This window comes from Athene cunicularia, assembly GCF_003259725.1.
Source record: "Athene cunicularia isolate RWA chromosome 13 unlocalized genomic scaffold, athCun1 chr13_part1, whole genome shotgun sequence".
Taxonomy (NCBI): domain Eukaryota; kingdom Metazoa; phylum Chordata; class Aves; order Strigiformes; family Strigidae; genus Athene; species Athene cunicularia.
The window spans coordinates 9,606,129-9,631,356 of NW_020799117.1; the positions used below are offsets into that span (position 1 = coordinate 9,606,129).

The following is a 25,228-nucleotide window of genomic DNA, read 5'->3' on the forward strand; positions in this document are numbered from 1 at the left end:
GGCAGTGGCTCCCTGTGGCACCACCACAGCAAACAGGATTAATAAGCAAGACTAAAGGCAGCTCTCAGAAGCATCAAAAACAAAAACCAAAGAGATTTTGGAAAGTCCATGCCCCTTCCCTGAGTAAAGAACAACTCTCAAGATGCTTGAATAACTTCAGGACATCCGTGAACTTGACTTCTCTATCATGAGTTTCATTTTTCACTTCTAGCCTCAGCACTTCACAAATTAAATGATCCCGAGTGCAAAGATGCTTTGCACAGTCTGAGGTTTTTTATGTTCTGTTTCATCAGCATAGCTCAAAGATTTAACTAGTCCATTCAAACTGGGTCATTTGTGTTGTAGACAAGAGGGCACAGTCACTAAGCAGGGGATATAAGGATTTTGGTAGCAAGAAAGTAAGCAACCTATCCTTTGTCAGCAGACTGCTCTGTCCTAGCCCAGGATCTCATACCCCATCCCCCCAAGCATGGTTTTGCCATTGTCTTACTCCCCTGACTTCTGTTTTAGCACTTACCTTTGGAATTAAGCTACCCCTTCCACAAAAACAGCTGGTTGGCGAGGTGATATCTGATCAGCTTTCCACCTAATTGCACCCTGAGCCCCAGGTGCTGCCCTTCCTTTAGGCCAAAGACCTGACATTTACATAACTGGCCATCACCTCCTAGGGGCTTTACACCAACATTTTTCCAATTGTCTGGAGAGGCTGACCTGGAAGTATTGACTGTTGTTTATCAGCTGGGCTATTGAGAAAAAAGATTTGCCACTCACCAACAAAGGAGTCAGTGGTTCGGGTAAGACACTCTTCACCCTCCCTGGAGCTAAGCCTGGGGTTCAGTCCACTGTCCTCCATCATCTCCTGAAACTTACACTGATCCACTGCTGAGGTGCACAATAACAGCACTGAGGTTTGGGAGGTGAGGGAGAGTTTACATTGCACAACTATTTCACCCTGCTGCAGCAGACATAGCTTCATCCCTCTTCACTGGACATGATTTCTGTAACAAGCAGCTTTCCATGACAGAAATTCCCAGCCCCAAAAGTATAATTCTAATAGTTTGGGTGCACAACAGCAGATCAGATATCACGGCTCCTCAGGAGGTTTTAAATCCTTTCTCCTGCTGCTCACCCTCCTTAAGCGTATCATCTCCACAGGTCCACCTCTCCCAGGCCTAGCACATAACCACTGGATTTTGCTTCTACAGGACCTACAGACACCAAAAATAAAGTCCAAGAAGTGGTTCTGGTGATTTTCTCTAAGTAGGCATTATGGGACTGTCCTAATGGCACTGCTGGTTTCAGAGCAGCATATCCTTGGACAGCATCGCTGTCACTGGCACCACAGACCTCCAGAGAAGATGGGTCTCCAGGTTACAAAGGGACATGGAGGGCCCACACATTCACAGAAGACAACACCACTGGAAAGCAGAGCTGTCGTTCCGTAGGAAATCCTCAAACACGATTAGTTTTGCTCTTTTAATCATCCTCCATCTAACTGGTGCTCAGGACAAGAGGACTGACAGGCAAAACTACACTCCCCCTCTTACCCTTTGCTTACAGCAGCAGTTACAAAGAGGCACAAATGAGACCACCATATTTGCATGCCATGTAACTTGGCATTGCAGCTTTCCCGCTGGAAGAAAGGGTTCCTCTGTCTGGGTGGGGTAGGGCTGTCCAGGAACAACACCCTTTTCTACAGAAAAGGAGGAAGAAGTTAGTTATCTCCTGCCTCATCCCAGAGCTTTGGAGTGAAGGCACTTAGGGCAACTGCAAACAAGTGCTCAGCAGCACTGCAGTGATGTGGTTTAAGCAAAAATACTTTCCTGAGCATGGAGCTAGGCAGGCCTCAGGCAGTAATGGGCACATGATGAATAATAAACCCATCTGAAGCAACAAGCATGAGTCAACCCAGATGAAGAGTTCCTCATAGTTCCCCCCTCCCCACTGCCTTTGGCTGTTCCTTGGAAAACCCATATGCATTATGAGGGTGTCCATAAAACAAACATTTGGCTGCTTTCTTGAAGAAACCTTGGAGAGCCCAAAACTGTCTGTGTGGGCTGAGTCCTCAGCAGGGTACAGTAACCAAAGCAAAAAAAAAAAACAACAAACCGACAACTCCTCAGGGCCTGCTATAGCATTTGGGATAGGGGGGGGGAAAGTAGAGCAGAAATCTTCGTAGAAAAGCTATTTACATCTGTTTGACCATTGTAAACAGGTCCCCAGGCTCTTGCCCACTTGGAGGCATTTAGATGACAGGCTGAAGCAGCAGTTTGATCCTTCCCAGGCAAAAGGAGTGGTGCAGAGCAGCCACAGGTAACCACCAAGAGGCATACACAGCCTGTGCCAAGGAGCGAGCGCAGGCAGACAGTCCCACCTGCTGTGGGAGGCAGGAGAGGGACCACAGCAGGCTCCCCGCAAGGACCAAGGTGCTCTCTGCAGCGCTGCCTCTCGAGTCACAGTCCCACGTTTGCAGGAGAAGTTAATGAAAGTGAAAGATACCTGCACCCTCCTCCAGACTCCACCTTGTCACCCCAGCCTTCACCGACAGGCTGGTCCTCCCTAGGTTACTTATCTTCTCCCACTCAAATCTCTTATCTGTTTGCCAAAGCCCAGCCTGCTCCAGGGGGGTCTGGCTGCCCAGATACTGCTAATTACTGCAGGGCCGCAGCTCAACTCTGGACTACCACAGTGCCAGGTGAGCTCTAGATCTGGTCTTCCCTCGTTTTGTCCTTAATGCCCATTGGAAGTCCAGAAATTCACCCATTCCAGCACCACACATTGGTCCCAGACCCTGGAAAGTCAATCCCATGAGGTACAGAGAAGAGGGATCCCATGTACTAAGACCAAGAGAGTCCAAGACAAACACTTCCGTTGTTGCTGAAATTAGTGTGGATGCACAGAAGTGACCAAGCCATGCAGCAGCCAGGCACAGCCCTGAGCAGCTCCTGCTGGAGTTTGAAGCCAGGCTCACACAGCTCACTGCCCCAGCCTGCCTCCACATTTGCTATCCCAGCCTTCCTTACCCAGAGGCCAGCACATCTCCAGTTCTTCCTGCATCACAAGAGGGACAAAACCAGAAGGACTGTGGAGGTGGTCTGCTTGCTAGGGAGCAAGAACAGTGGAGAAATGGGATGACAGAAACCAGACTTGCATTGTCCTATATCCAGCAGTCCATCAGCAACTTTGTGCCATGGGAGGTGGACAACAGGGTCCACAGAGGTAGCAGATAAATGCTGACTCACCTCCACATGCTCTGTCCTTCCAGAAGGAAAGTTTCAAGCCTGGTCTCATTCAGGACAGCACTGGGTGTGACAGCCAGCCCTGCTGCTGGCTTCTGTCACTACTCCTCATCCTGCTGGATAAAGACTTGCCCTGTCCACTATTTCGGGAAGAGAGAAAATCAGTTTTGACCTCCTCCTCTTCCACTGTGGATGCTCTGCAGTACACAGACAATGCAGCACAATGCATGGCATGCAGAGGACTTGTCCTCAGGGCTGGCACCCAGTGCTCTGCCCCAAACCCAGAGCATCAGCCACCCCATGGCAGCTCCCCTTTCCCTGGGGACAGGACATCCCATTGTGGCTGGGGCTCCCCCCAGCAGGCACCCAACACCATAAGCAGCCAAGCAAACACTGCCTCCTCCTCCAGCCTATTGAGCAACCGCCAGTGGGTGGACACACACCCAGGCTAAACACAGCTCCGGTACCACCGCCCCCACTCGCCATGGCTTATACCCAGATCACCAACCACATTCTTGCTTTGGGTGCACTAGTTCTCACGCTCCTCCCCGGCAGGGAGCCTGCGTTGCTCAACCCCACTCTAGCTCTGGTTTCCCCTACGCTGAACCCGGAACCAGATTTCACTCATCACAGAACGTGCCGGCCCTTCTTGCCCACACAGCTCTGTCCCAAGGACAAGGAGGATGCGACACTGCCACCACTACAGTAAGAGCTGGCCTGCGCCTTGCCACTTGGGCTGCAGTATGGCAAACTGTCCCTGTGAGCAGGGGTGCAGGCCCAGGACTTAATGGGGAGGGAAAAGTCTTGGTGTTGCAATTGCCATTCTCTCTAATCCCTGTGTTTGTCTGCCTCTGAGCACAGGTCAACCCGTGAGACGCCTGATGTCTGAAAGACGGAGGGTTTAAGGCTCACAATGCCTCCTCAGCACAGCCTTTACCTCCACATGACACATCTAGCTTTTGCAATCCACGTTAGCACTCATCTGCCCTATTTCAACTTCAAAGCACTTCACAAACATTAACCAATTAATCTCTCGCCACCCTCAGAGGGAGGTGAGCATCTTTATTTTTATCCGTTTCCCCATCAGCGAGAAGTGGAGAGTTAAGTGCCTCTCCCAAGGCCATCCCTAGCTGACTCCCAGCTGACTGCACTTGACTCCAAGCCCCAGACATACACGGTACACTTTGGACAGCAGGAATGCTGCAGAAACAGTCACAGCCACCTAAGCAGAGCTGTCACCAAGCACTTTTGATCCATGCCCCATGTGACTTGGCTTCTTGAGCATTTTCTGTCAATGCTTGAGCATTATCAGTCAATGACCTGGAAGGAAAATGATCCAAGACAGGCAAAACAGAGCAGGCCACTGACACACAAGATGTAGAGCCAGGGGCACACAAGCAATAAGAGTTTTTAACAGTCCCATAAAAAGTTCTACATCTTGCAATAGAAAGCAGAGGCCAGTGGAGATGGTACCAGATTATAGGGACAAATTTTGACACGACTGAAGCTAGACAGACAGCCAAAACACAACATGAGCTACTGGCAATGCTTAGCTTTTGCTAAAAACTGGGGCAGAATGTCCCAGCTCATTCTGCTCTTGAAATCACACTTATTCCCTCCAACATGGGCAGAGTTTGGTGTAGGGAAGCCCACAACCCTCTGAGGCACTAGTAACGGTAGGGAGCTGGAAAGGGAGCTGGCCTTCAAGTGGGAGACTGCAGGATATCAGTATGTGTCGCACCAGCACGGTAGCAGCTCACTCAGGTGGGACACACGTCACCAGTTGCGACGCTCCCCCTCAGCTATCCTTGCCATCAGTCAGGACTCAAACACTGCCAGCAAGCAGCACAGCATGCATGTTCAGCAGGTCCATCATGTATCTCCAAGGTGTAACCAGCCAAAAAAGTATTTTGCCACGCAAAATTGCTATTTCTTTGTTGAAGACATGGGCTGCACCCCTTCACCCAGCAGGCAGATGGTCAGAGCTCCCGTGCAAGGGCATCCAGGTGTGCTCAGGAGGAGGGAAGGAAACACCTCAGTTCCTCACAGCCCTGAGAGGACAGGGGGCTATGGAGAGGGAAAGCGACACACGTGCACAAGGAGGGGTTGCACACCAGACTTCGCCATCAGGGATGGCTGCATTTATTATAACTTTTTCATGGATTAAACTAGTCACTCAGGAGAAGGGACCACCTGAGCCACAGGAGCACTCCCGCTCTTGCTGTGACGCCCTGGGACAGACCAGGCAGGGCTGGGAGGTTTCTCCCTGCTCCCTTTCACTTCAGCAGCAATTTCTGTCCCCAGGGTTCCTTGGAGCATGACAAGTGAAAGTCTCTCTGCTTTTGCAACAACACTGACCCAGAGTGGGACTCCTGCTCCTCCTCCACTGCTCCTGTGGCAGTGACAACCCACAATTGCAGGGTTTACAAGGAAGCACTGGTTCATTTTTCTCATCATTTCCAATGGCTGTGGCTCAGTGCTAACTGCTGACAATTATTCATTACCATTCATCCTGAGGTCCCAAATTGCTCACTAAACCCTGTGAAGATGCAGGGATCCCGAAGCCCTTTGGATGGAGAGGGGCAGCCTTTAAGCAACACTCTGCAATGTCAGATCAATACTGGAAAGAGCTGAAATCAGTCCAGCATCTTGCTGAAGTGGCAGGAGAATTTCAGGCAGATGAAATGCAATTCTCTAACTGCAGTTATTAGAGGCAGCAGGGGTAGAAGCCTTACTTCTATTACAGATACGATACCATCCCAAGGGAAGGCTTTTCTTAGCATCAAGAATCACTCTGAATAAGTGTTTAAAATAGTACATATAATGTGCCTTAAATTTATTGCTAAGCACAGTCCTTAAGTCACAGTAGCACCTTAAAAAGCCAGATTTGCCCACCTATGCAAGGGGCCTCACATCTGCACCTACAACGTGGTTGCAAACATGCCCTGGGGAGGGGAGGCAGAGGTGTGGCTTCCCCAGGTCCTGCAGAAGCACCCCAAGGTGCAGGGAGAGCATGGGGCTGGCTCGCAGCAGACAGTGCCACCTGCTGACACCCAGTCCCAAGCCCATCCTTCCCACTGGGGCCCCTGTGCACCCTCCCAGTTCATCAGTTCTATCTCACGTGCTAGTTGGACCCCAAAAGCAGCAGTAATTCTGTAGAGTATTCTTGAATGCTCGTTGGGCCATTCCCCCTTTCCATGTGCTCGTGTGGGACAGACACTGAGCCTGCTGGATGCCCCGCCAACAGGCCATGACCATCGCTGTAGCATGGAATGTGACACCACATGCCAAGAGTGTTCTTCAAGGCAGGGAGGAAAAGACAGGGAACTGCACTGGGATATAGCAAGGAACAGTTCCTGAGTGTGCTTTTGTCTTTCTCCCCAGCTGAAAACCCTTTTCTTGGATATCTTTCTTGAACATTGCCATCATCTGTTCCCCCTGAACCTCTCGCCACTTTTCTGGGCACAGAGAGGAGTCCAAGCTGCTTAGATACACCTTGGGAATGAGCAGAAAGACCACCTCCCCTGTTCATACACTATTAGATGTGCATTTGGATACTGCAAATGCACTGTATGCCCACATGCCTAAAATGCCTTAGATAGCAATTGCGGGGTTTAGCTTGACCCCACAGTGATGTAACATCCTCACAAAACCCATATGAACTCCTCCAGGCAGCATTTACAGCATGGCCCAAACCAGAATCAAAGCATGGAGCAAAGCAACCAAGCTCAGCAGGACTCTGGGACACTCAAGGACTGGGAAGGCCCTTGACATTCACTACAAGAAGTTTAAGACATGGGTGGATTCTCTATCGTGTTCCCAAGTTTATAAGCCTTTAACTTGCTCTGGTTTTAGTTAAAAGTGGTTGGAAGGCAGAATCCTCCCCAAGAAATACACTTCCTAGGCCATTTTCAAGCCCAAAGTTGCTTTTCCATTCACTGGCCATCAAGATCCTTAGCTCATTAACTTTTGTCGCCTTTGAGAAGTGAAGGAGAAGCCAAAGGATTCACTAGGACAGATATTTAAGCCAGCTTACAAATCGAAGTTCAAATTAAAGGGAAAATCTCCAGAAATAAGAGCGTTGGCATATTCTTTGTGTATGAACTGCCATTATTACTGATTATTTACCCTGCAGCAGTCACTACAAGCCCTACTGCCATTGTGCCAGGTACTAGATAATATGCACATGTTAAAAGGCAATATTCTTTTCTGTAGAAACTGTAAAGAGAGAAAAGACAAAAGACAAGAAAGCATCGTTCTCAACTGGAAGCAAAACCAGAAATTAATTGACTAACCTAAATTATACAATGAATGGCAATACTGAGCTGTGCACACTAATTTGTGTATAAAACATGCTTATTAGATATATTAAAGGCCACAGGATGCTGCTATCACTCTGTATAAACAGCACCAGCCTGCACTACTCAATTCTCACTTATAAAGCATACCCCCCCAAATCTTCCCTCCTCCTGCCCTGCCTTCCCCTTACAAACACTCTACTCTAATTTTAGAACTAATTAAATTAAACCTCTGACTCACCTCAGATTTCTGATTTAGGCTTACATGATCTTTGCTACAAGACCTTTCTATGCTGTTATTTGGCAACACTCCCCCAAACACACCCGAGACTGCCTCTTCCGCAGCCTGGCGATGATCATCAGCTCACAGGAACATGCACAGGGCAAGAGCTAAAACCCAAGGAACTATTGCCAGAAAAATCAGCCACCACCTTATACATCCATGGTTGGTTTGCACATTGCACAGCAGCACTGCACTGCCCTGACTCCATGGGAGGGCTTCCCTAGCGTTTAATTAACATGCAGGTCTCACTCCAGAAATCAGAGAGACAGCATCCAGACCTTTCCACTGTTACCCAACCATCTAATGTTCAGCCAGAGATTGCAGCCAGGCTCTGGATGTGCCCAAGAAGGAACAAAACCTCCAAACACTATGGAAATTTCACATAGTTTGCAAAGAGGGAATGAAGCCCATCGCCCACGAAGCCCCTTCTTAGAATCCTTTTCTAACAGAAATAGAACCAACACAAAAAGGAATAAAGTGACCTGTTTCTAAAGAACCCACTCTGGCTCTCTTGCTGTGGGAGTTATTGGCGAGCACAGAAACCAGTGCAGGTGCCAGCACAGCAGGGCTCCTCATAAACCTGGCACACACCAAAAACCTGCCCACCCATGAGCAAAGGCAGATGCAGGCACACCTCTGATGGGAGAGCTTGGTCCTCTGAGCCATGTGAGTAAGGTCCACCCTGGAGGAGAACCAGCTCTTCAGAAATCACCTTTGCTGCCCACAACCCTCAAACACATGGCTTTGAAACTAAAAATACCATCATAGATCACACACCAGCTTTCAAATAAAGCCCTACAAAAGCAGGGCAATCCCTGAGAGTATACTTCTGCTTCCCTAAGTCTCATCATTACCTGGAATTGAATTTAATTTAAGAACTCACATTCAGTCTGCAGATCACTCAAAGCCAAATTACAGTAGGATCCATTTCTTCCCAAGGTAGCACCCAAGGGACTTCCCAACATAACCCCCTTACCCAAATCAGCCAGCCTCCCTCCAGATGCAAGGGGGCACATATTTATAATATCAGGAAGAGTCACATGCCTTGGGTCAGCTGAGCTTGTTTCCCAGTCTTTTTGTTTTTCTTTTCCATTTCCACCCTTTAGTCAAAGTGCTAAGTGGCACAGGAGAACCGAATTCAATTAGCAGGATTAATAGCAATTTAGCCCCTGTTGGAGTCAGGATTGTGCTCTTTAGGCCTGGAAAGAAACTACATGTCACTGCAGCAAGATAAGCAGCAGGTGATGCCAGAAGCTTTTTACTTCCAAGAAGAAAATTGGTTGTCTTTCTGCAAGCCGCCTCCTCCTCCATTCTGATCAGAATTTGGCCCAGATGGAGCCAATTCCCTTCCAGCCTGCTTCTGCCTCAGCCCTGCTCTCTGCACATGGGAGAGCTCAGCTCCCCCTGAACACGTTATAGGTCTGAATAAGCTATCTTGAAGCAGCAATTCCCCCCCCCCCCCCCTGGATGGGTTCACCAGCGGCTCCTGTCCATGGAGGGGCAGAGTATAACTCGACCAACGAGCAGGGCAACAGCAACTAGGAGCTGTGCGGTCTCACCTTGGTGCATTGCACTGAGGAGCACACTAAGCAAAATGAGATGGGAGAGTAGCCAGTGGGACACACTGAGGTTCCTGCCTGCAATTCCTCTCCAGCCAGGGTGGGATCTGCACAGCAAAAAGCTGCCTGAGACCTCAGAAGAGGGCTAGTATGTACTTTTGTCAAGGTCTTGTATGTTTTGAAGTCCGGAGAGAGGCAAGAAGCAGCATGCTCCACCAGTGCCCTCGGGACATTGCAACAGAGTCACCAGCAAAAGCATTCAAAGATCACAAACCAGACCCAGATGATGATGAATCACAGCTTAGAAACCGCAAACGGTTCTTCAGCCTCTTCAAAATAATGGCATTTACCAACAGGCTCGTTTGGGGTGGTTCACATTTTCCAGCCTTCTTCTGAACCCGAGAGAGAGAATGGACTAAAGCAAAAGCAGAGCTTCTCTTGCAGTGCTGGCACCGGGGAATTGGGGTGATAACAGGGAGATGTTGCGACACTTGGCACAAGCTCACATGCTGGTGGTGCTGGGGCTGTGGGAAAGGCTGTGTGGGAGCTCCTGGAGCCGGTGAGGGTGGGCGAGGGGCGACCCCTCAGCACACTGAGCCTGGACAAGCTCATGACACCCCTCTGGGGCACCGTGAGGTGACCGTGAAGGAGAGCAGGGGATCTCTAACGTGATTCACAGCTCCCTCCAAGGCTTGTCTAACCAGGGGCACAGGTGAGGCCAGCCCCACCCTCACCTTTGGAAGTCTGAGGGATGTCAGAACAATTCTGTTTGAAAATGCTTCCCCTGCTTTTCAGCAAGGAACACTCATAGGTGATACTAAGTGCACTACCATGGTAAAACACTGCGTGCTCCTTGGGTCCGAGTGCATGGGCGATCCCGAGGCTTCAGTCAGAGCAAGGCCTACATCCCAATAAAGTACATGCAGTAAAGCTCTTAAGTATCATCAATGTTTTAATCCCTGATTTAAATATTAATATAATGGAAGAGCATAAAAGCAGTATCCCTGAAAGCACAGGGTTGTCTAGTCCAGCACCGTGTCCTCAGAAAGGACCCAGAGACCTCCTCCAAGTTTTTTACCTCTCCGGTCCACTGTGGACTTTTTAAGTCTCATAATTTTAGTTCTAGTTTATAATAATACAGCATCATAAATGCAAAGCTGGGCATCATGATAATTATTTATGACATGTTTCTGGCCAACACCGAGTGTTTCTGTAGAGGCTTTAATTATCATATATGCATCTTTGTTCCACGTCCATAAAAATCCCAGAGCTCTGTATGGGTGAAAGCTGAATTTATAGGATCTTGGAAAGGGCAGAGCCTGGAGGCAGTGAGAAAGGCTGCTCCTAACCACCAAATGCCAGATTCAGTGAAAGGACATGAATGTCAGCAGGGCACAAAATGTAAAAATGAGGCAACAGGTGACAGTCTCAGCAGGTGGAACTGTAGTTCCCAGAGTAAAAGGATTTGTGGCAGCTATGTCTGTGCCTGATCTGTGTCTGCACCTCGATGGAGGTGACCGGGGAGAGGTCTCTGGATCTGAGGTCCCAGCTGAGCAAGAGGCTGACACCAGGACCGTGGCAGCACAGATATTCGGGCTCAGGGACACGGGCAGCTGGTACACCCTCCGCCTGTGCTCTGCAGGGTAGCTGCACCCGGGGCTGCCCAGCCCTGTGCCAGGAGTGTCTGATCACCCTCCATGTAACATTGGTGGATGCTCAGGGAGAGCGCGGCTGCTGGCCACCAGGCAGCTCTGCAGTTCAGCCTGAGCAGAGAACTGCAAAGCACAAAGCTCGGGGATGTCTCAGCAAAACAGGCAGATGCAGGACAGCGTGATCAGCATCACCAGCTGCCTCCAGTATGCCTGTCACTATCTGCTTCTGGCAAGCATCTCAGCGCTGGAGGAGAGCTGCCCCAAGTCCAGGCACTATGGGGCTGCCTTGAGCTTGGAAGCAGGCTGGGTTTCTTCTTCCAAAAAGCGCAGATGGAAAAATTCAGGATGCAACATCTCTGAGTATTTCCTACAGAAATCACAGTATAACATGAGAACCTCCTCTGGTTTTTAACAGGAAAACCAAGTTTCTTGCTAAGTGGGGCTTGAAATTATGACCCAGGGATTTCCAGAAGCTCAAAAAAAAAAAAAAAAAGAGAAGGAATGAAGAAAAGAGGATCTTGGCGGGGATGAATAAGGATAAGAAGGAAAAGCATACTGCAGGCAGCAGCCACAGGCTTTGGCAGCCACTTCCTCATGTAGAAGGAAAAAAAAGCCAAGTTAAAAGCTGCTTGGGGAAAGGAGGTTCAGCAGTGGATTATTTCATCTCCATTACCAGAGCAAAAGGACTGCTCCTCGTATCCCTGATGGACTGAACACAGTGCTTTCACTGCAAAGCACTTTGCTTTCACAACCAGGCTGAAAACGTACAAGGCATAAAAAATAATGTCACATTTATTAGGGAAGCAATTCAAGTGCAGAGCTTACCGGGGGACGTAGGGAGCTGATTACATGCAGAAATCAAAGGGAAACCCTTGATCGAAATAAGTGTTTAGCCACTATGTTCAAAGGCTCCCTAAATCAAAGACAAAATCCTTCTTTAATCAAAGCCATTGACTAAAGCTGAAAGCACCACAGAGCCACCAACAATGCCTGCAGCATCACCTTTCATGGCAGGATTGCCGGTGCTGATGCTCTTATACCCCAGCACCTTTCCCCCAGTACCCCATTTCTGTGTCGTAGAAGCAGTTCTCAAAAGCACGGTTTTACAGGGACAATAAACATCAGCCATCAGCTGATCATCCAATGCATCACAGTGTCCCTATTTTAGCTGCCTTAAACTTTCATCATCTGCCTTTGAGCATGAGCCGTCATTAGGAAAAGGAGCAAGAGTTAATTGGGCCTTACCTAATCTCAGCCCAACCCAAGGGTCAATAGCAGTCAGCCAAAGTTTATCAGCAGCAGTGTTTAACCATCAGCTTTGAGGAGATTTTACTCAGACAGGTGCGTGGCATGCTGACGCACAGGTGGGGTCAGGGAGTATTGATTGTCCACACCAGAGAGCAGATACGAAAGATTAACACAATAATAAGTGCACATTTATTGCGGCTAAAGCAACCAATGGTAGCACTAGATGCTTGGCAGGGTAAGAGCTTGCCAAGAATAAAGTTCAAATTTATGAATGAACTTCTGAACTAACATGGGTCTCATTGCATCTTGTGGCAGCATGGCTTCAAGGAAAAGCCATCTCTGGAAACAACCTCTGCTGAGCTTTTCTCTTCCCTTTTTTGGTATGTTCAGGATCAGTGTCCAGCAACAGAAACATTATCACTAGCTCTAGCCCATGTCCACTACTTTTTTCTTTTTCCTCCCAAAATCTCATTTTAGTCAGTCTGTGAAAAAGTGCACTTCTCATTTTAAAATCTCTCCCTAACTAATGGGAAGAAGAAATACTGTCAGAAACGAAAGCCTTATTTCATAGTTTGCATTACTTTTTTCCTTTTTGCATCTTTCTATTTTTTAATAGCCAGTTTTTCCCATGGAGCTAAGCGGTCTGAGAGCTCTCTGCTGAAAAACCTCATCTTCTCTAATTGTCTGAAATGGTACAGTGAGATGGACTTAAGAGTTTCAGCCTCCTCTAGCCACATATTTCATTGAAATCAGAAGTACAATAGGTTTTTTTTTCTGGGTCTTGGGCCAGGGAGCAAGCCATGTATCAATAGTCATTAGCACTGCCAAAGGAACTCACAGGAGTAGCTAGAAATGCCAAATATTTCTGGGGTTGTGATGAAAGTCATTTGCAATCTTTTTTTGTTTATCAACTGGCTTATGAAGTGATGGAAAGTATTATAAAAACTTGACAAAAACTTTGACAAAATGTTTTCAAGAAATTAAGAAAAAATGTGAAAATATTCTGTGTTTCAGACCTCCACTAAAAAAAAAAAAAGCTCCTGGTCTTGGGGACATCGGGTTAGTTAAGGACCACAGAGGCGACAGGCTGTTGTTTCTCTGATGGTTTCTGAAAGCTTCTGTGGAAAATATCAGCTCATTCAGTCATGTTATGAACCTCTGCAAGGACTCCACGACCTTTTTGGTCCAGCAACAGTGTTTGGCCACCCTCATGGTAAATGTTTTTTTCCTACTACCCAGTTGGGATAACCTCTCTGCTGCCTCCCACCCTTTTGCTGTGCAGCTCTGGGAGGGCTCTGGCTCTGTTTTCTCCCAGTGACCCGGCCAATTCTTTACCTCCTTGCCCCAGCTCTGCACCAGGCCAGTGCACCCAGAATTCACATGGACTTCATCCAACTTTATAAAGAGTCAGTTTTCAGGTATAATCACTTCAAACTCACCTGGGTAGAGGGGACCTAAAGGCAGCAACAGCTGCAAGCTGAGTCTTTTATCCAAACAGGACAGGGCAATAGAAATTCAGGATGTTTACCAAGAGTGGTTAATACCAGAGCTCTTAAATTACCCCACACACACCTCTGAGCAAGGTCCAGCCCTGGACAAGGGACGTGGGGTCCTTGGGAGCTGGGGCAGAACTGATCTGAGCTCCGCAGAAGGTCAGATTAGACCAGATCATCCTCCAGGAGTCTGTGACCCTGAAAGAAAGGTATATACCATATGCTGCCCACCTGGTCTGGCTGTGTGAAAGAGGGAGTGGACAGGGGGTGCTGCCTCTAGTTCAGAGAAAGGGGGAGTGCCTTGCTGGAGGAGATTAACCATGTTTGCCCAATTATCGGCCACAGCGCTTAATCACTCTGCCCTGGATCTCTCTGGCAGCCGCAGGGGCAGTCAGATGTGGAGGCGGGTGACAGATAGGATTTAATAAAAAAGCAGTTTTATGAAGGAATTCTTTGCTTTTGGCATTTTCTGTAGGAGTGGGAAAAATGATGCTTTTTCTCCGATAATGCCAGGGAAAGTAAAAAGAGCAGAGCCCCACATTTCAGCTTCTGGGCAACTGACCCCACGTGCTCCCACTGCCTCTGCATTCCATGGAGACCCCCCACGGGAGCCAAGGTGAGGGGCACAAGTGATCAGGGGAGAAAGTCTTGCCAGGAGCCAGCACCCCCTGCATGGTTCCTGACCTAGGATCACTCCTGGGTGGACAACAGCAGCAGGTGCCCCATCTGCAAGGGACAGAACCCTAAGGCCACTGCTGGGACTGGAGTTGACCACAGCCCAGAGGTATTCCCACCAGCCATGTGCCATCACCCAGTAAGCCATAGCAGATGAGGGAAAGGTTTCCGTGGACTGAGTCTGTGGGGTTTGGTGTCACTGCAGTGGTGGGAGAGCACAGGAAAACAGGCCAGGAGCTGGGCTGGGAACTTGCCCCCAATACCAGGGAACTGTGCAATTGCACCCCAGCCAATTTCGGGCAGTAATCCTTACAAACACATCACCTGTCTCCAGCACGTTCCTCCTCCTCAGGAAGAATCTGATTGGCATTCAAGAATGCCTCTTCTGAACAACCCAACAAGCTATGATTTATGTGATGCCTTCAGCTTCAGACACTGCTGTCAGCAATATGCATTCTCAGGCAAAGCCTGCAGATTTACAAAGGTTACCATCATGGACACACTGTCCTTGCTGAAGCATATCAGACAGAAGCCTTAGTAAAAGTAGAAATTATCATTTGCTAATTTTCCCCTGTAGCTATGTTCAGGCCCCTCCCCAGAAACCAGAGGCCCCAGGGGCAACATTTCCAGGACAGAAGAAAAAATAAATTGATAGACTGTCCTGGGCTCCAAAGACTCTCCTGCAGTTTAAGAAAATAAGTGATATTTTCACAGCAGCTACTCACAGAATCCCTTTTCCTAAACTGTCAGAGTGTTCAATATCTTCCATGCACCCAGAGCAACAAAATAGCTTTCTCAGCATTAATGGGAAAGAATCCAAGACAAAAATCACTATGGACCAAATTATGGTTGGGTTTTTTTTCCTGCAGGAAAAATCAGTGTTTGAGCAGTATCCCCTGGATACAAGAGCAGCTGATCACCGCACACCAGCTAACTCACCTTGCTGATGCAAAATGGCTTGATTTGTTTCCCGTGCCTGAGTGGATCCAGCTGTGTCATCTCCCTTCCTCCAGATGACTTGCAGATCTCCCCGTGGGCTCCTGAATGCACAAACTACCTCCTCCTTTCCATGGGCACACCACTGCACTGTGCTTGCTCCTCCTCACTTCCTGCACTGACTGCTTTCAAAACTATCCGGGATACCATAGGCAAGGTCCTGGGTACACCTGCAAGCTCCACACCTGGCAAATCCAGCAGGTAACAGAGCTGTAGGGATTTTTAGCTTTAAATCCAACACAAGCAGAAATTTTGACTAGAGAGAGCTCTCAGTATCCTGGGAAATGCCTTTTGTGACACCCCTGGGCTTCACATTTGATTCAGCCTTTCTCCAAACTTCACTCATCCCACCCATCACAGGACAGCAGCAAACTCTCTACCTGCCTTTTTGACCAACCTGAGAAGTAAGGATCCTCCCGCAGGTCCACAAAAGGAGCCTTCCCTTCATGTATCCCAGAGAAGGTCCCCACAACCTCCACCAAGGGACTGAGGCTCAGGATTGCCGCTAGCACGAGGCCATGGTGTAGATTTTGGCCATGCAGCCCCTCCTTGGCAGCAGGGGTTGGGACACTGTTGGGAGAGGGCCAAGGGGTCACCCCTCACCTGCATGTCCCAGCAGAGGAGCTCCCATACTGCCCCAGTACCACCAGCAAGCATGAGCTTGTGCCAAGTATTGCGACATCTCCGTTATCACCCCAATTCCCCGGTGCCAGCACTGCAAGAGGAGCTCTGCTTTTGCTTTAGTCCATTCTCTCTCTCGGGTTCAGAAGAAGGCTGGAAAATGTGAACCACCCCAAACGAGCCTGTTGGGTAAATGCCATAATTTTGAGGAGGCTGAAGAACCGTTTGCGGTTTCTAAGCTGTGATTCATCATCATCTGGGTCTGGTTTGTGATCTTTGAATGCTTTTGCTGATGACTCTGTTGCAATTTCCCCAGGGCACTGGTGGCTCTTCTGTGTACATCAAGTCTTCACAAAAAGCAGATTCCTGTTCTAGAACAACAAGTGCTCCTCCAGCCTGTCATGGATGGGCCATCACAGAGAAGTAGGTAGGTTCCCAAATTTTTCATTCCCCCGCAATGCAAATTTTTATTCCTTTGCAACATTTTACTATGCAAAAAATATAACTTGGAAGTGCTCAGATTTGGCCAGATGATGTAGATCCTGCAGAAGGAGAATTACCTCTTTGGGATGATCCACCTAGAGGCAGACCTGCCAGCTCAGCTTGGCTCCTCACCCACCGCCCCTTCCCTGCATTCCTTGTGTGGCAGCAATTTCCCCTCCAAGTGCCTCCCACAAGCCAAGACAAGCCACAAGACATCATCAGCAATTGCAGAGGTCTTCTGTACCGTACCGTGTGTGGTGACCAACATCCAACAAGGTGACCAAGAGGAAGCCATCCCATACCAGCACCTGCTTTGGGACCTGCCTGTCATCTCCGTTTCTCTGCGACGGGCACTGTGCTTGGCAAGTCACACAGCACGGCTGGCAGAGCCGCCTGACTCATTTTTCTCTACTCCTCCAGCTGATGTGTTTGGAGGAACACGCTGCTCTGACAAGGTGACACATCCCGAAAAAGCCCACACTGCTGAAGACATCTCCCTGCTCCTTCTACCAGGAGCATCCAGCGCAATAGCAGTTCACAGCTCTTTTTCATTCCTCCCCAGTCAAATAAGCCCCAAGCATTTGTGTTTGATTTTCCTGAAGGATATAGTATAGATGTCAATCAGGAGAGAGCAGCCCTGAAATCCCACATTTTTGAAAGCATCTCATAAACACACAGATGTCAGTAGAGGCGCTTGGAAAGGAAGGGCAATTGCTAGTGGAGAAACTGCATTAAAAACCTAGTGTGACTGCTGTTCGGCTGCAGCAGCATTAGCAGCCTATGTTGGATTCTTCTTTTGGCAGAGGCAACTGCCCTTGAATCCATTGGTTTGGCTCAATTTGCTGTGGAATAATTAAGTCCGGTCCATTGTATTGCATAATCTGGAATTTTTTTTCAACCTGCTTCAGTAGTAAAGTACTTGCAGCTCTGGGAGGGGTTACGAACATGAAATTAAGTCAGCACCTATCTATCAGGATCCTAATAAGAGGATGAAGAGACAACTGTCCAGGAGGCAGGAGGGGTCAGCAGCCAGTCTCTGCCTTTGTGGAGGAAGAAAAGCAAAGAAGACCATGGTGTTACACGCACTTGAAATGTCCCAGGAGCCAACAGTTCCCATCTGCAAAGCAGCTCTTGTAAATACTGAGGATTTACCCATCAAACTCAAGTTTGGAAATGTGCCTGGATGTTTCCAAGGAATCTGAGGAAAGATGTTTCTGTTTCTGGACAATCAAAAGTATCACATTTCCTGGCTACAGCAAGGATCTCTAAACTGAAAAATGTTCAAATGTGTTTTACCAGGAGCGGGCACATCCCAAACAAGGGTAATCTGAGAAACTCTTTTCAGCACTGCTCTATTTACACGTGTTACAGATTGACAAGGAAAATTTTTTCCACAGTTGCCCTGGTGTATAACCATCAATGCCCTTGCTAAGTCCAGCTTTGGGAAGTGAGACCAAAGCACCTATTGGCACCTATTGGTTTTACTCACGCTGTGAACTTGGGGAAGGTGTGTTGGAGGAGTAACAGGGAAGGAACAGTGTTGGATTGCGATGAACCTCTTTCAGCTATAAAAATTGATCATACCTCCTTGTCTTGCTCCTCAGAGGGTGGTAACACCACATGAATCTTTGTCCTAGGCACACTAAAGGACTGTTGCTTGCTCACAGAGATCCACTAACACCCAGCCCATCTAGACACACCTGCTGAGCAGGTCATACCCAAAGCCAGCTTTACTCACCAAGATAATAAAATAACAGATGCCATTAAGAGCGGTTCTTTCAGCCTCATGCTGCAGTTCACCCCGGGGAGAGCAGAGGGAAGTGCAGACGAGAGCAGGGAAACTCTCCATCACCACCAGAGCAAACTCACTGGGGATGTTTATGGCAGGGGAAAGCATCCTCCAGAGCCGCATTTGGACTGGGGTCTCCCTTGGACAGTGGAGCAGCTGCCGATTGAGCTGAGATTTCTGTCTCACAAACAGCTCCTTGAATTGCTCTTGGCATTGACTTTTTCCTGTTCAGCTAATTAAAAATCTGTCTTTGAGTCATAAGCCCCCATTAGTAATAATTTGCTTTGCACTTCTCCAGTGATTTATGGCTGAGATATCAAAGTGCTTTAGAAACATTAATTAATCCTTCTAATACCCCAGGGACTGATCCACTCTCCACAATGCACCATTGGTGGAGTAAATGTAGGAAACCCCCAGGGTTTACTCCAAACTGCAAGCAGGGAGAGGGGAAGGGAGCAGCATCCGACCCAACAAGCTCGCTTCGGCTGCCTGCCTGCAATCAGAGAGATGTGCAGTCAAAATAACAGCACTGGGTGTGCAGCCACAAGTGAGCCCAAGGCACATCCAAGCTCTCTGCTCTCCAGCAGCAGTTCTTGCTCCTGTCCCTATCAGTCCCGGGAGGGAAGGGGAGCTGTGACACCGCTGCTCTGCTCTGTGGATCACCCCAGGAAAGGCATGTGTGGAGTAAAGCCATCTTCACCCAGAGCCCTGCGAGTGGCAGTGGCAGGGTTGTTAATCAAAGCCACACTACTCATGTTAACACATGTATTTCCCTTGCCATCCTGCCCATTTCTCCATTCTGCTTGTGCAGTTGCTCTTTCCCAGCTTGCAGTGCAGACCCAAGGCTGTCTCCCACACCTGAGATGCGGCTCCAGTCCTTGCCAGCGATTAGGATCCTAACCTCCATTGGCTTCGGAGAGGCTTTCATCCTTGCGCACACCAATGAGCCATTTACCATCTGGTGTTGTCCCCATACTTTGAATGTTGTCATCACAAGTCTGCTGGGTGGAGTTGGCCGTGCAGGGTGGTGCCAGAGACAGGACAAGGTATAAGGTCCCAGCATAGACTGCCAGAGCCCAGATCTCTGAAATCTGGAGAAGTGTCCCTTTTCCTCTTTGCTGTCCCCAGCAAAGCATCGCCTGGACCATGAAGGCAATTGGTGTTTTCCTGTTTCTCTCCCTGGCACTCTGCTGCTACCAAGGTGAGTGCAACATTTTGCTTAGGAGCCATTTCCTCTCTTGGTAAAGCTCCCAGGTCTGTTGCGTGGGAAGGAAAGCCTGGGAACAGGCCAGCTGGTGCTGGGACCTTGCTGTGTCCCTGGGCAGGGAATGCTGGAGAGTGCTGCAATGGCCAGCGTGCATTAAACCAGTGGTCTGTGAGCAAGGCTTAGCAAAGGTTTTAAAAGGGTGTGTGGCACCTGCTCCCAAAAACGAGCAGTCCTGCTGGGCTGACACTCTTCCTTCAGAGCTAGGATTCAGCCTGGAGCTGGTGATTTCTAGGACAGTGCAATTCTTTTAGACTGAATAAGTGCTATTCTGGTTTTAGAAAAACAAACCCAAGAAGATAGGAAACACATCTAGGCAAGGGAAAATGCAGCTCTCACTACCAAAGTCAATATTTAAGCCAACTGTGTTTTCAGAATCCCATATGGTACAGAGGGATGCAAACGTGAGCTGTTGCTGCTCTTCAGATCCTGCTTACCAGGGATTCCTCTGTTAGTGGGTTCAGTCAGAACAGGAAGGTGCTTCTGAAACAAGTCCTCCATCATCCTATTTACCGTGCAGCAGTTGCCACTGCAGAGCCGTCTGAGCACAAAATCTGGACTCATTTCAGATGAACTGAGCATGTAGTGAGCTATAGTTCCTGGATCTGGAGCAGTGCTAGTCCAAAGTAAAATCCCTGAAACATTAAACAGTGTGACTGTCAGGTCCTCAGCACCAAACTGTTTCACTCTACAAACTCACTGCTACTGGGCTATACTGGTTGTTAACATAGTCTAAATCCTCCACGTAGATGTCTTCTGGATCTATAAGCAACCCAAGGTCATCACTGCCTTTTGCCAAACAAATTCAGGTTGTTTTCAAAATACACCCACTGCATTTCCCACCCATATGATCCCAGCTGTCAGCTCAGGGCCAGCTTCTCCATGGAGAAGCCCTCCAAAGTCACGGCTTGCTCCTGACAGTTTGGTGTGAGACTTCAGGGTCCAACCATTTCTCCTAGTAGACACCTTCAGCAACTTGTCTTTTGGTCTGCTTCCTTGTGGTACAAACCCACTGACACCAGAAAAATCACCCTGGATTTACTCCAGCACTGGTCCAGCATCAGCAGGAGTTTCTCAATTACCCATGAACACATGGTAAGAGATAACAAAAGCCACCTTTGCTCCCTAGCAGCTGGCAGGGAAAGTTACTAGAAGTGCATCTGGCCTTGACAGGGCCTTGCACCATCATGGTGTTTCTGCCAGTGGAAAGAAACAGATGCAGCAGGGAGGGACCCAGCTGCAAAATGGAGGAGATCCAAGGGAAGAAATTGTTTCCTGGGGCAAAGGTGTTTGAGTGAAGACATGCAGTCCTCGCTTTGCTATGTCCCCCTTAAAACCAGGACAAGTGATGGGTGCTAAGGCATCTTCTCTCTCTCTCTCCACTCTTTCTCCAGGAAATGCTGAGATGGATGGAGCTGCTGACAAAGGAACAGAGGTGAAGGCTCCTATTTTTGTGTAGCACATGGGTATGCCCGGCTTTAGTGAGACAGCACTAAACCATCGCTGGGGAGCCAGCATTGCCAAATACAGTATAGTGAGCTGCTGGGTTGGGAGCCCAAAGATGCCAGTGCCTGGGAACCTCCTTCCACCTGCTGTGCCACAGCAAAATCCCAGTGATGGTACTGGTTTCCCACTGCATTTCCCCACACTCAGTGGAGGAAAACTGTTATTAAAGAGATGAATATTCATGTTACCTGCCAAGATCAGAGCTCCTCTTACTCTCTGGCTTGCAAGTGCAAGGGCAGGTATTGTGGCATGAGAATAAAAGCTGTGAAGAACATTGTCAGGCACTGCCCATGGAGCATTACTTACTCAATATTGTTACTCCTAAGGGTATGCAGCAGTGCCTAGTGGAGCCAGTTGGCCAAGGGACTGCATGGTGACAGGCAGTCCCAGTGTTTCTGAGAGTTCATAGCAGAGCTCTGAGCAAGCTGGGGTGGGTTATCAAGGTATACAAAATACGCACCTGCCTGTGAATGCAAAGCTCCCTCGGTAAATTGAAAGCATGTTTAATATTTTCAGCATTACCCTTTTGTGTCTCCAGGCAGCTTGTGGAAATTATGACCTAAAAAAAGGTTGTACAAAGATCTTTGACCCTGTCTGTGGCACGGACAATCTCCTGTATGGCAATGAGTGTCTGTTGTGCTTTCAAAACCTGTGAGTATCTGGACTTTCTGCAAGCCTAAATATCGTGCAGATGAGGGCTACCACATGTATCTGGGATTTCCTAGAAAGAAAGCTGTTTGCACACAGCTGGGTGGAGCATGGGCAGTGAGCCCAGAACATCTGGCATGAATCTGGCCTCCTGCACAGATGCTGCACCCGCTGCTCCGAGCATGTGGACTCTGCCTGCAAAGCAGGTCCGTTGCGTGCGGCTCGCAGCACACAAGCTGCCCACGAGCAGGGACCACACGGCCAAAATCTGCCAACACCTGCAGCTGCCAAGCTGCAGCAATTGCTTGGACTGTGCTGGCGAGTGTCCAGGAACTCGGGCAAATGGCAAAGTCCTCAAAGTCTGCCCAGATCTAGTGTGTAGGCAGAAAAATGTTTTTTCAGGTGACCTCAGATGTGTGGTGGCTGAGGAAAAACTGTGTTTTTTCAACCGAGCAATTTATAGCTGAGCTCTTCTTTCTGTCTTCTCTGCCTATGAAAGGATACAATTTGCTCTGGGTATTTTTAAGAATGAGCCTTATATTTAATCTGTGCTGGTGCCAGATTTCACTGTCTTAGCAGAAGGCCGGGTCCAAATGCTAGCGATATCTCTGGCAAGACTTGATTCATTTCATCTGGCTTGAGCCCTAGATAATTTTGAGTGTATTTATACATTGGAAGCACTCTGGGTCAGACAAGTAAAGGAATTACTTACGGTTCAATGCTATTAGGTGGTTTGAAAATCTCCGTTGGGAAGACTGAGTCTTATCTGTAGCCAGATGTCCTGGTCAGCAGGGCTAAGGGAGCTTCACCCTTGACTTTACCTGGTGGAGGAAGGGATTTTTGGCGATCAGGCTCACACACCCATCTGCCGTCAGCAGAGACATCTCTAACAGAAGCTCAAATTCCAGCTTTTCTAAATGGCCTTGTGGAGCCAAATTCTGCTTTTAGGAGCGCTGCCTCCCAGCTAATTCTACAGTTACAAGGAACAGAGTCCAGATCACCAGGAAAAAGAGCCTGGATAAGAACTGTCGGTCTGGTTGTCTCCTCTTTCCTTCATTAACTCAGGCTGCTGCCCCATATTCTGCTCCTGGCCTGGTCAAATGCTGGTTTTACACTTTAAGGCTGAAGACGATGCAGTCAGGCAGAGACATGCTGAGTGGGATCTCCTGAACGAAGGCGCCACAGTTAATGACCCGGCGCAGCATGGCAGGGCGGTAATGACCACGCTGGAAGCCAGCAGCCCAGCACCAGCTGTCGGCTGTATTGTGCAACAGATGGGGGTGGGAGGTTCATCAGACACAACATTATTAGGGCTTTGGCCATGGACCAAGAGCAGAGTAAAGAGAGCAAGGAAGGTTTCAAAGCCAGCTACGCACAGAGCTGAGTGGCACCGAGGATGCTCCGTCTCCCTGGTGTGGATCATGGCTTCGGAGGGGATGGGAGACTCCAGTGGCCACAAGAAGAAAAACTGGGGTACAAAAAAGAAAAAGACTGAGCCAGTGGTGTATCCAGAGCTGGTCAGGAATCAGGAGAGGGAAGGGATGGACAAGAAGCTGGTGCTGGCAGCCGCCTGGCATTGACAGGCGCTGCATCCCTGGACTTCAAACTCCAGTTTGTACAAGCTCTCAGCAGCTGAAACTGGAAATGTGCTACTCCTGCAAATCAAAGCCCTGAGCCTTGCAGGTCCCCTGTAATATTCCCAAGCAAAGAAGTTTTGGGGTGAGGAGCAACATCCACTTGGTCTCCTGGTCAGGGTGTCTGGGCCAGGCACCAGGACTGTGAAGCTGCCTGGAGCCAAATGTCTCAGGGGAGAGATTAACAGAGTGTCCTTGTCTATAAAGCTTTGGTCCATGGGGAAAAGTCAGGTAGCCCAGAGGCAGGATGAAGTGTCATTTGCAGTGTTGTGTGTGCAACTGGTCTGACAAGAGCTGGAGGCCCGCAAGGAGACTGGGAATAACTAGTGCGAGAGCATATGCAGCTGCAGTGTCTCACTTGTCACCTTTGGTCACTTCACTGTGACCAGTGTGCAAGATGCTTTTTGCAAAATACAAAACAGCTTGAAAATCATCTTACCAGCATTTCTCTATGCACCTGAGAAATGTGTCTGTCTTTCCAAAGAGAATAACATCGTGATTCCACATAAAAATGGAACAATTCAGAGTAATTCAGTCCACTACTGCACAAAAAATAATAACAATAATTTCTTGCAGGTGCCTTTTTAATATTTTTATCACTTCTGCTGCAGAAGCAATCAGGAGGGGAGGGTCTGAACAGGCCCAAGCAAGACACAATGGCAGGCATTTGTCTGTAAAAACCTACAAAACAAAGTCATAACCTTTATCATCTGCAGCCAGACAGGCATTAGAGGTTGTCTTAGTGCTGTCCTACAGCACAGAGGTGAATTATTCTGCCAGGATGTGTCAGGAAGCACCAGCTCTTGAGCTTATTGGAATTAATTAACACATGTCCATGGTAACCCTGAACTCCCTGTCAAGAATATGTGGCCTTACTTAGTGTGAATAACACTTAAATGATGATTTAAGCAGTATTTTCCTTTCTTTCCTTCTTTGTCCTCTGAGCCAGTCTTCTCTGAGTATCAGGGACCTGAAGGCATCCTCTAACATTTCTAACGTCTCTTCCAGGCAAAGAAACACTAATGTGCGCATAAAGAACAGGGGAATGTGCCAAAAGCCCTCTCCACGCTCCGACTCCGCTCAAAACTAGAAGATGCATCCGTTCCAAAGAAGATACCAGAAAGCTGTCCCTCACCTGTACAAATGCCTAATAAAATCGAAGCATTGCCATGTCTTGCACTGGGATTTCTTGCACACACAGCAAATCCCTTTCCCTGACATTGAAAATACCTTCCTGGAGAATACAGTTTGTTTTGGTAATGTCTGGGAGCAAACTACTGACAGAGCGCCAGGGACAAGGCTAGGACATGCCCAAGGAGAGAGCCAGGCTTTGACATAACAAGGAGCATCTGGAATTTTATCATCACCTTTTAGCATCAGGAATTTTATTTTCCTTTCCTGAACGTCCAGCATCCAAGCAATAGGACATTTTAGCATTTTCATGACTTGCAATTACAGTTTCTAAATACAGTGCATTAAAGCCCTTACTCCAGGGCTTTTGCCAGGAGGAAGAGTCCAAGTCATCTCCATGCTGACCTGTCTCCAGCCTTGTCCGTATGTCAGTGCCCCATCATATTGTCCCTCGGAAAACGAAAAAAAGGCTCCATTTTTTCAGGCAAAAATCTTTTTCCCTCTAGTGGCCCCGGTGAGCTTTGCTGCTGGCACCCATGGGCGCGCCCGCGGGCTGCGGGCTGGAGGAAGAGGAGACGCGGCTCCCGGCGCAGCGGGACGCAGGGTGCGGGTCCCTGGATGGAGAAAGGGAGGAGGTTTCGGCACTGGAGGCCGCTGTTGCTCCGCCGGAGCCGGTGGCCGGTGCCGGAGCCGAGCCCCGCAGCTGGAG

At 48.6% G+C, this 25,228-nt stretch overlaps 1 protein-coding gene across 1 annotated transcript; it reads left to right on the plus strand.

Moving 5' to 3' along the window:
• The first annotated feature begins 19,482 nt into the window (after window positions 1-19,482).
• Window positions 19,483-24,478, plus strand: LOC113485465 (pancreatic secretory trypsin inhibitor-like). The gene is made up of 4 exons (XM_026858614.1): window positions 19,483-19,537; window positions 20,995-21,035; window positions 21,645-21,757; window positions 24,397-24,478. The coding sequence occupies exons 1-4, from the start codon at window positions 19,483-19,485 to the stop codon at window positions 24,476-24,478; spliced, it is 291 nt and encodes a 96-aa protein (XP_026714415.1).
• Window positions 24,479-25,228: the final 750 nt, after the last annotated feature.

What these genes read in the sequence shown, in the direction of transcription:
- LOC113485465 (XM_026858614.1), top strand. Translation starts at nt 19,483, where the DNA reads ATGAAGGCAATTGGTGTTTTCCTGTTTCTCTCCCTGGCACTCTGCTGC. An exon ending in CTGCTGACAAAGGAACAGAG is followed by an intron (nt 21,036 to 21,644) that starts GTGAAGGCTCCT and finishes TTGTGTCTCCAG; the next exon opens with GCAGCTTGTGGAAATTATGA. An exon ending in CTGTTGTGCTTTCAAAACCT is followed by an intron (nt 21,758 to 24,396) that starts GTGAGTATCTGG and finishes CGTCTCTTCCAG; the next exon opens with GCAAAGAAACACTAATGTGC.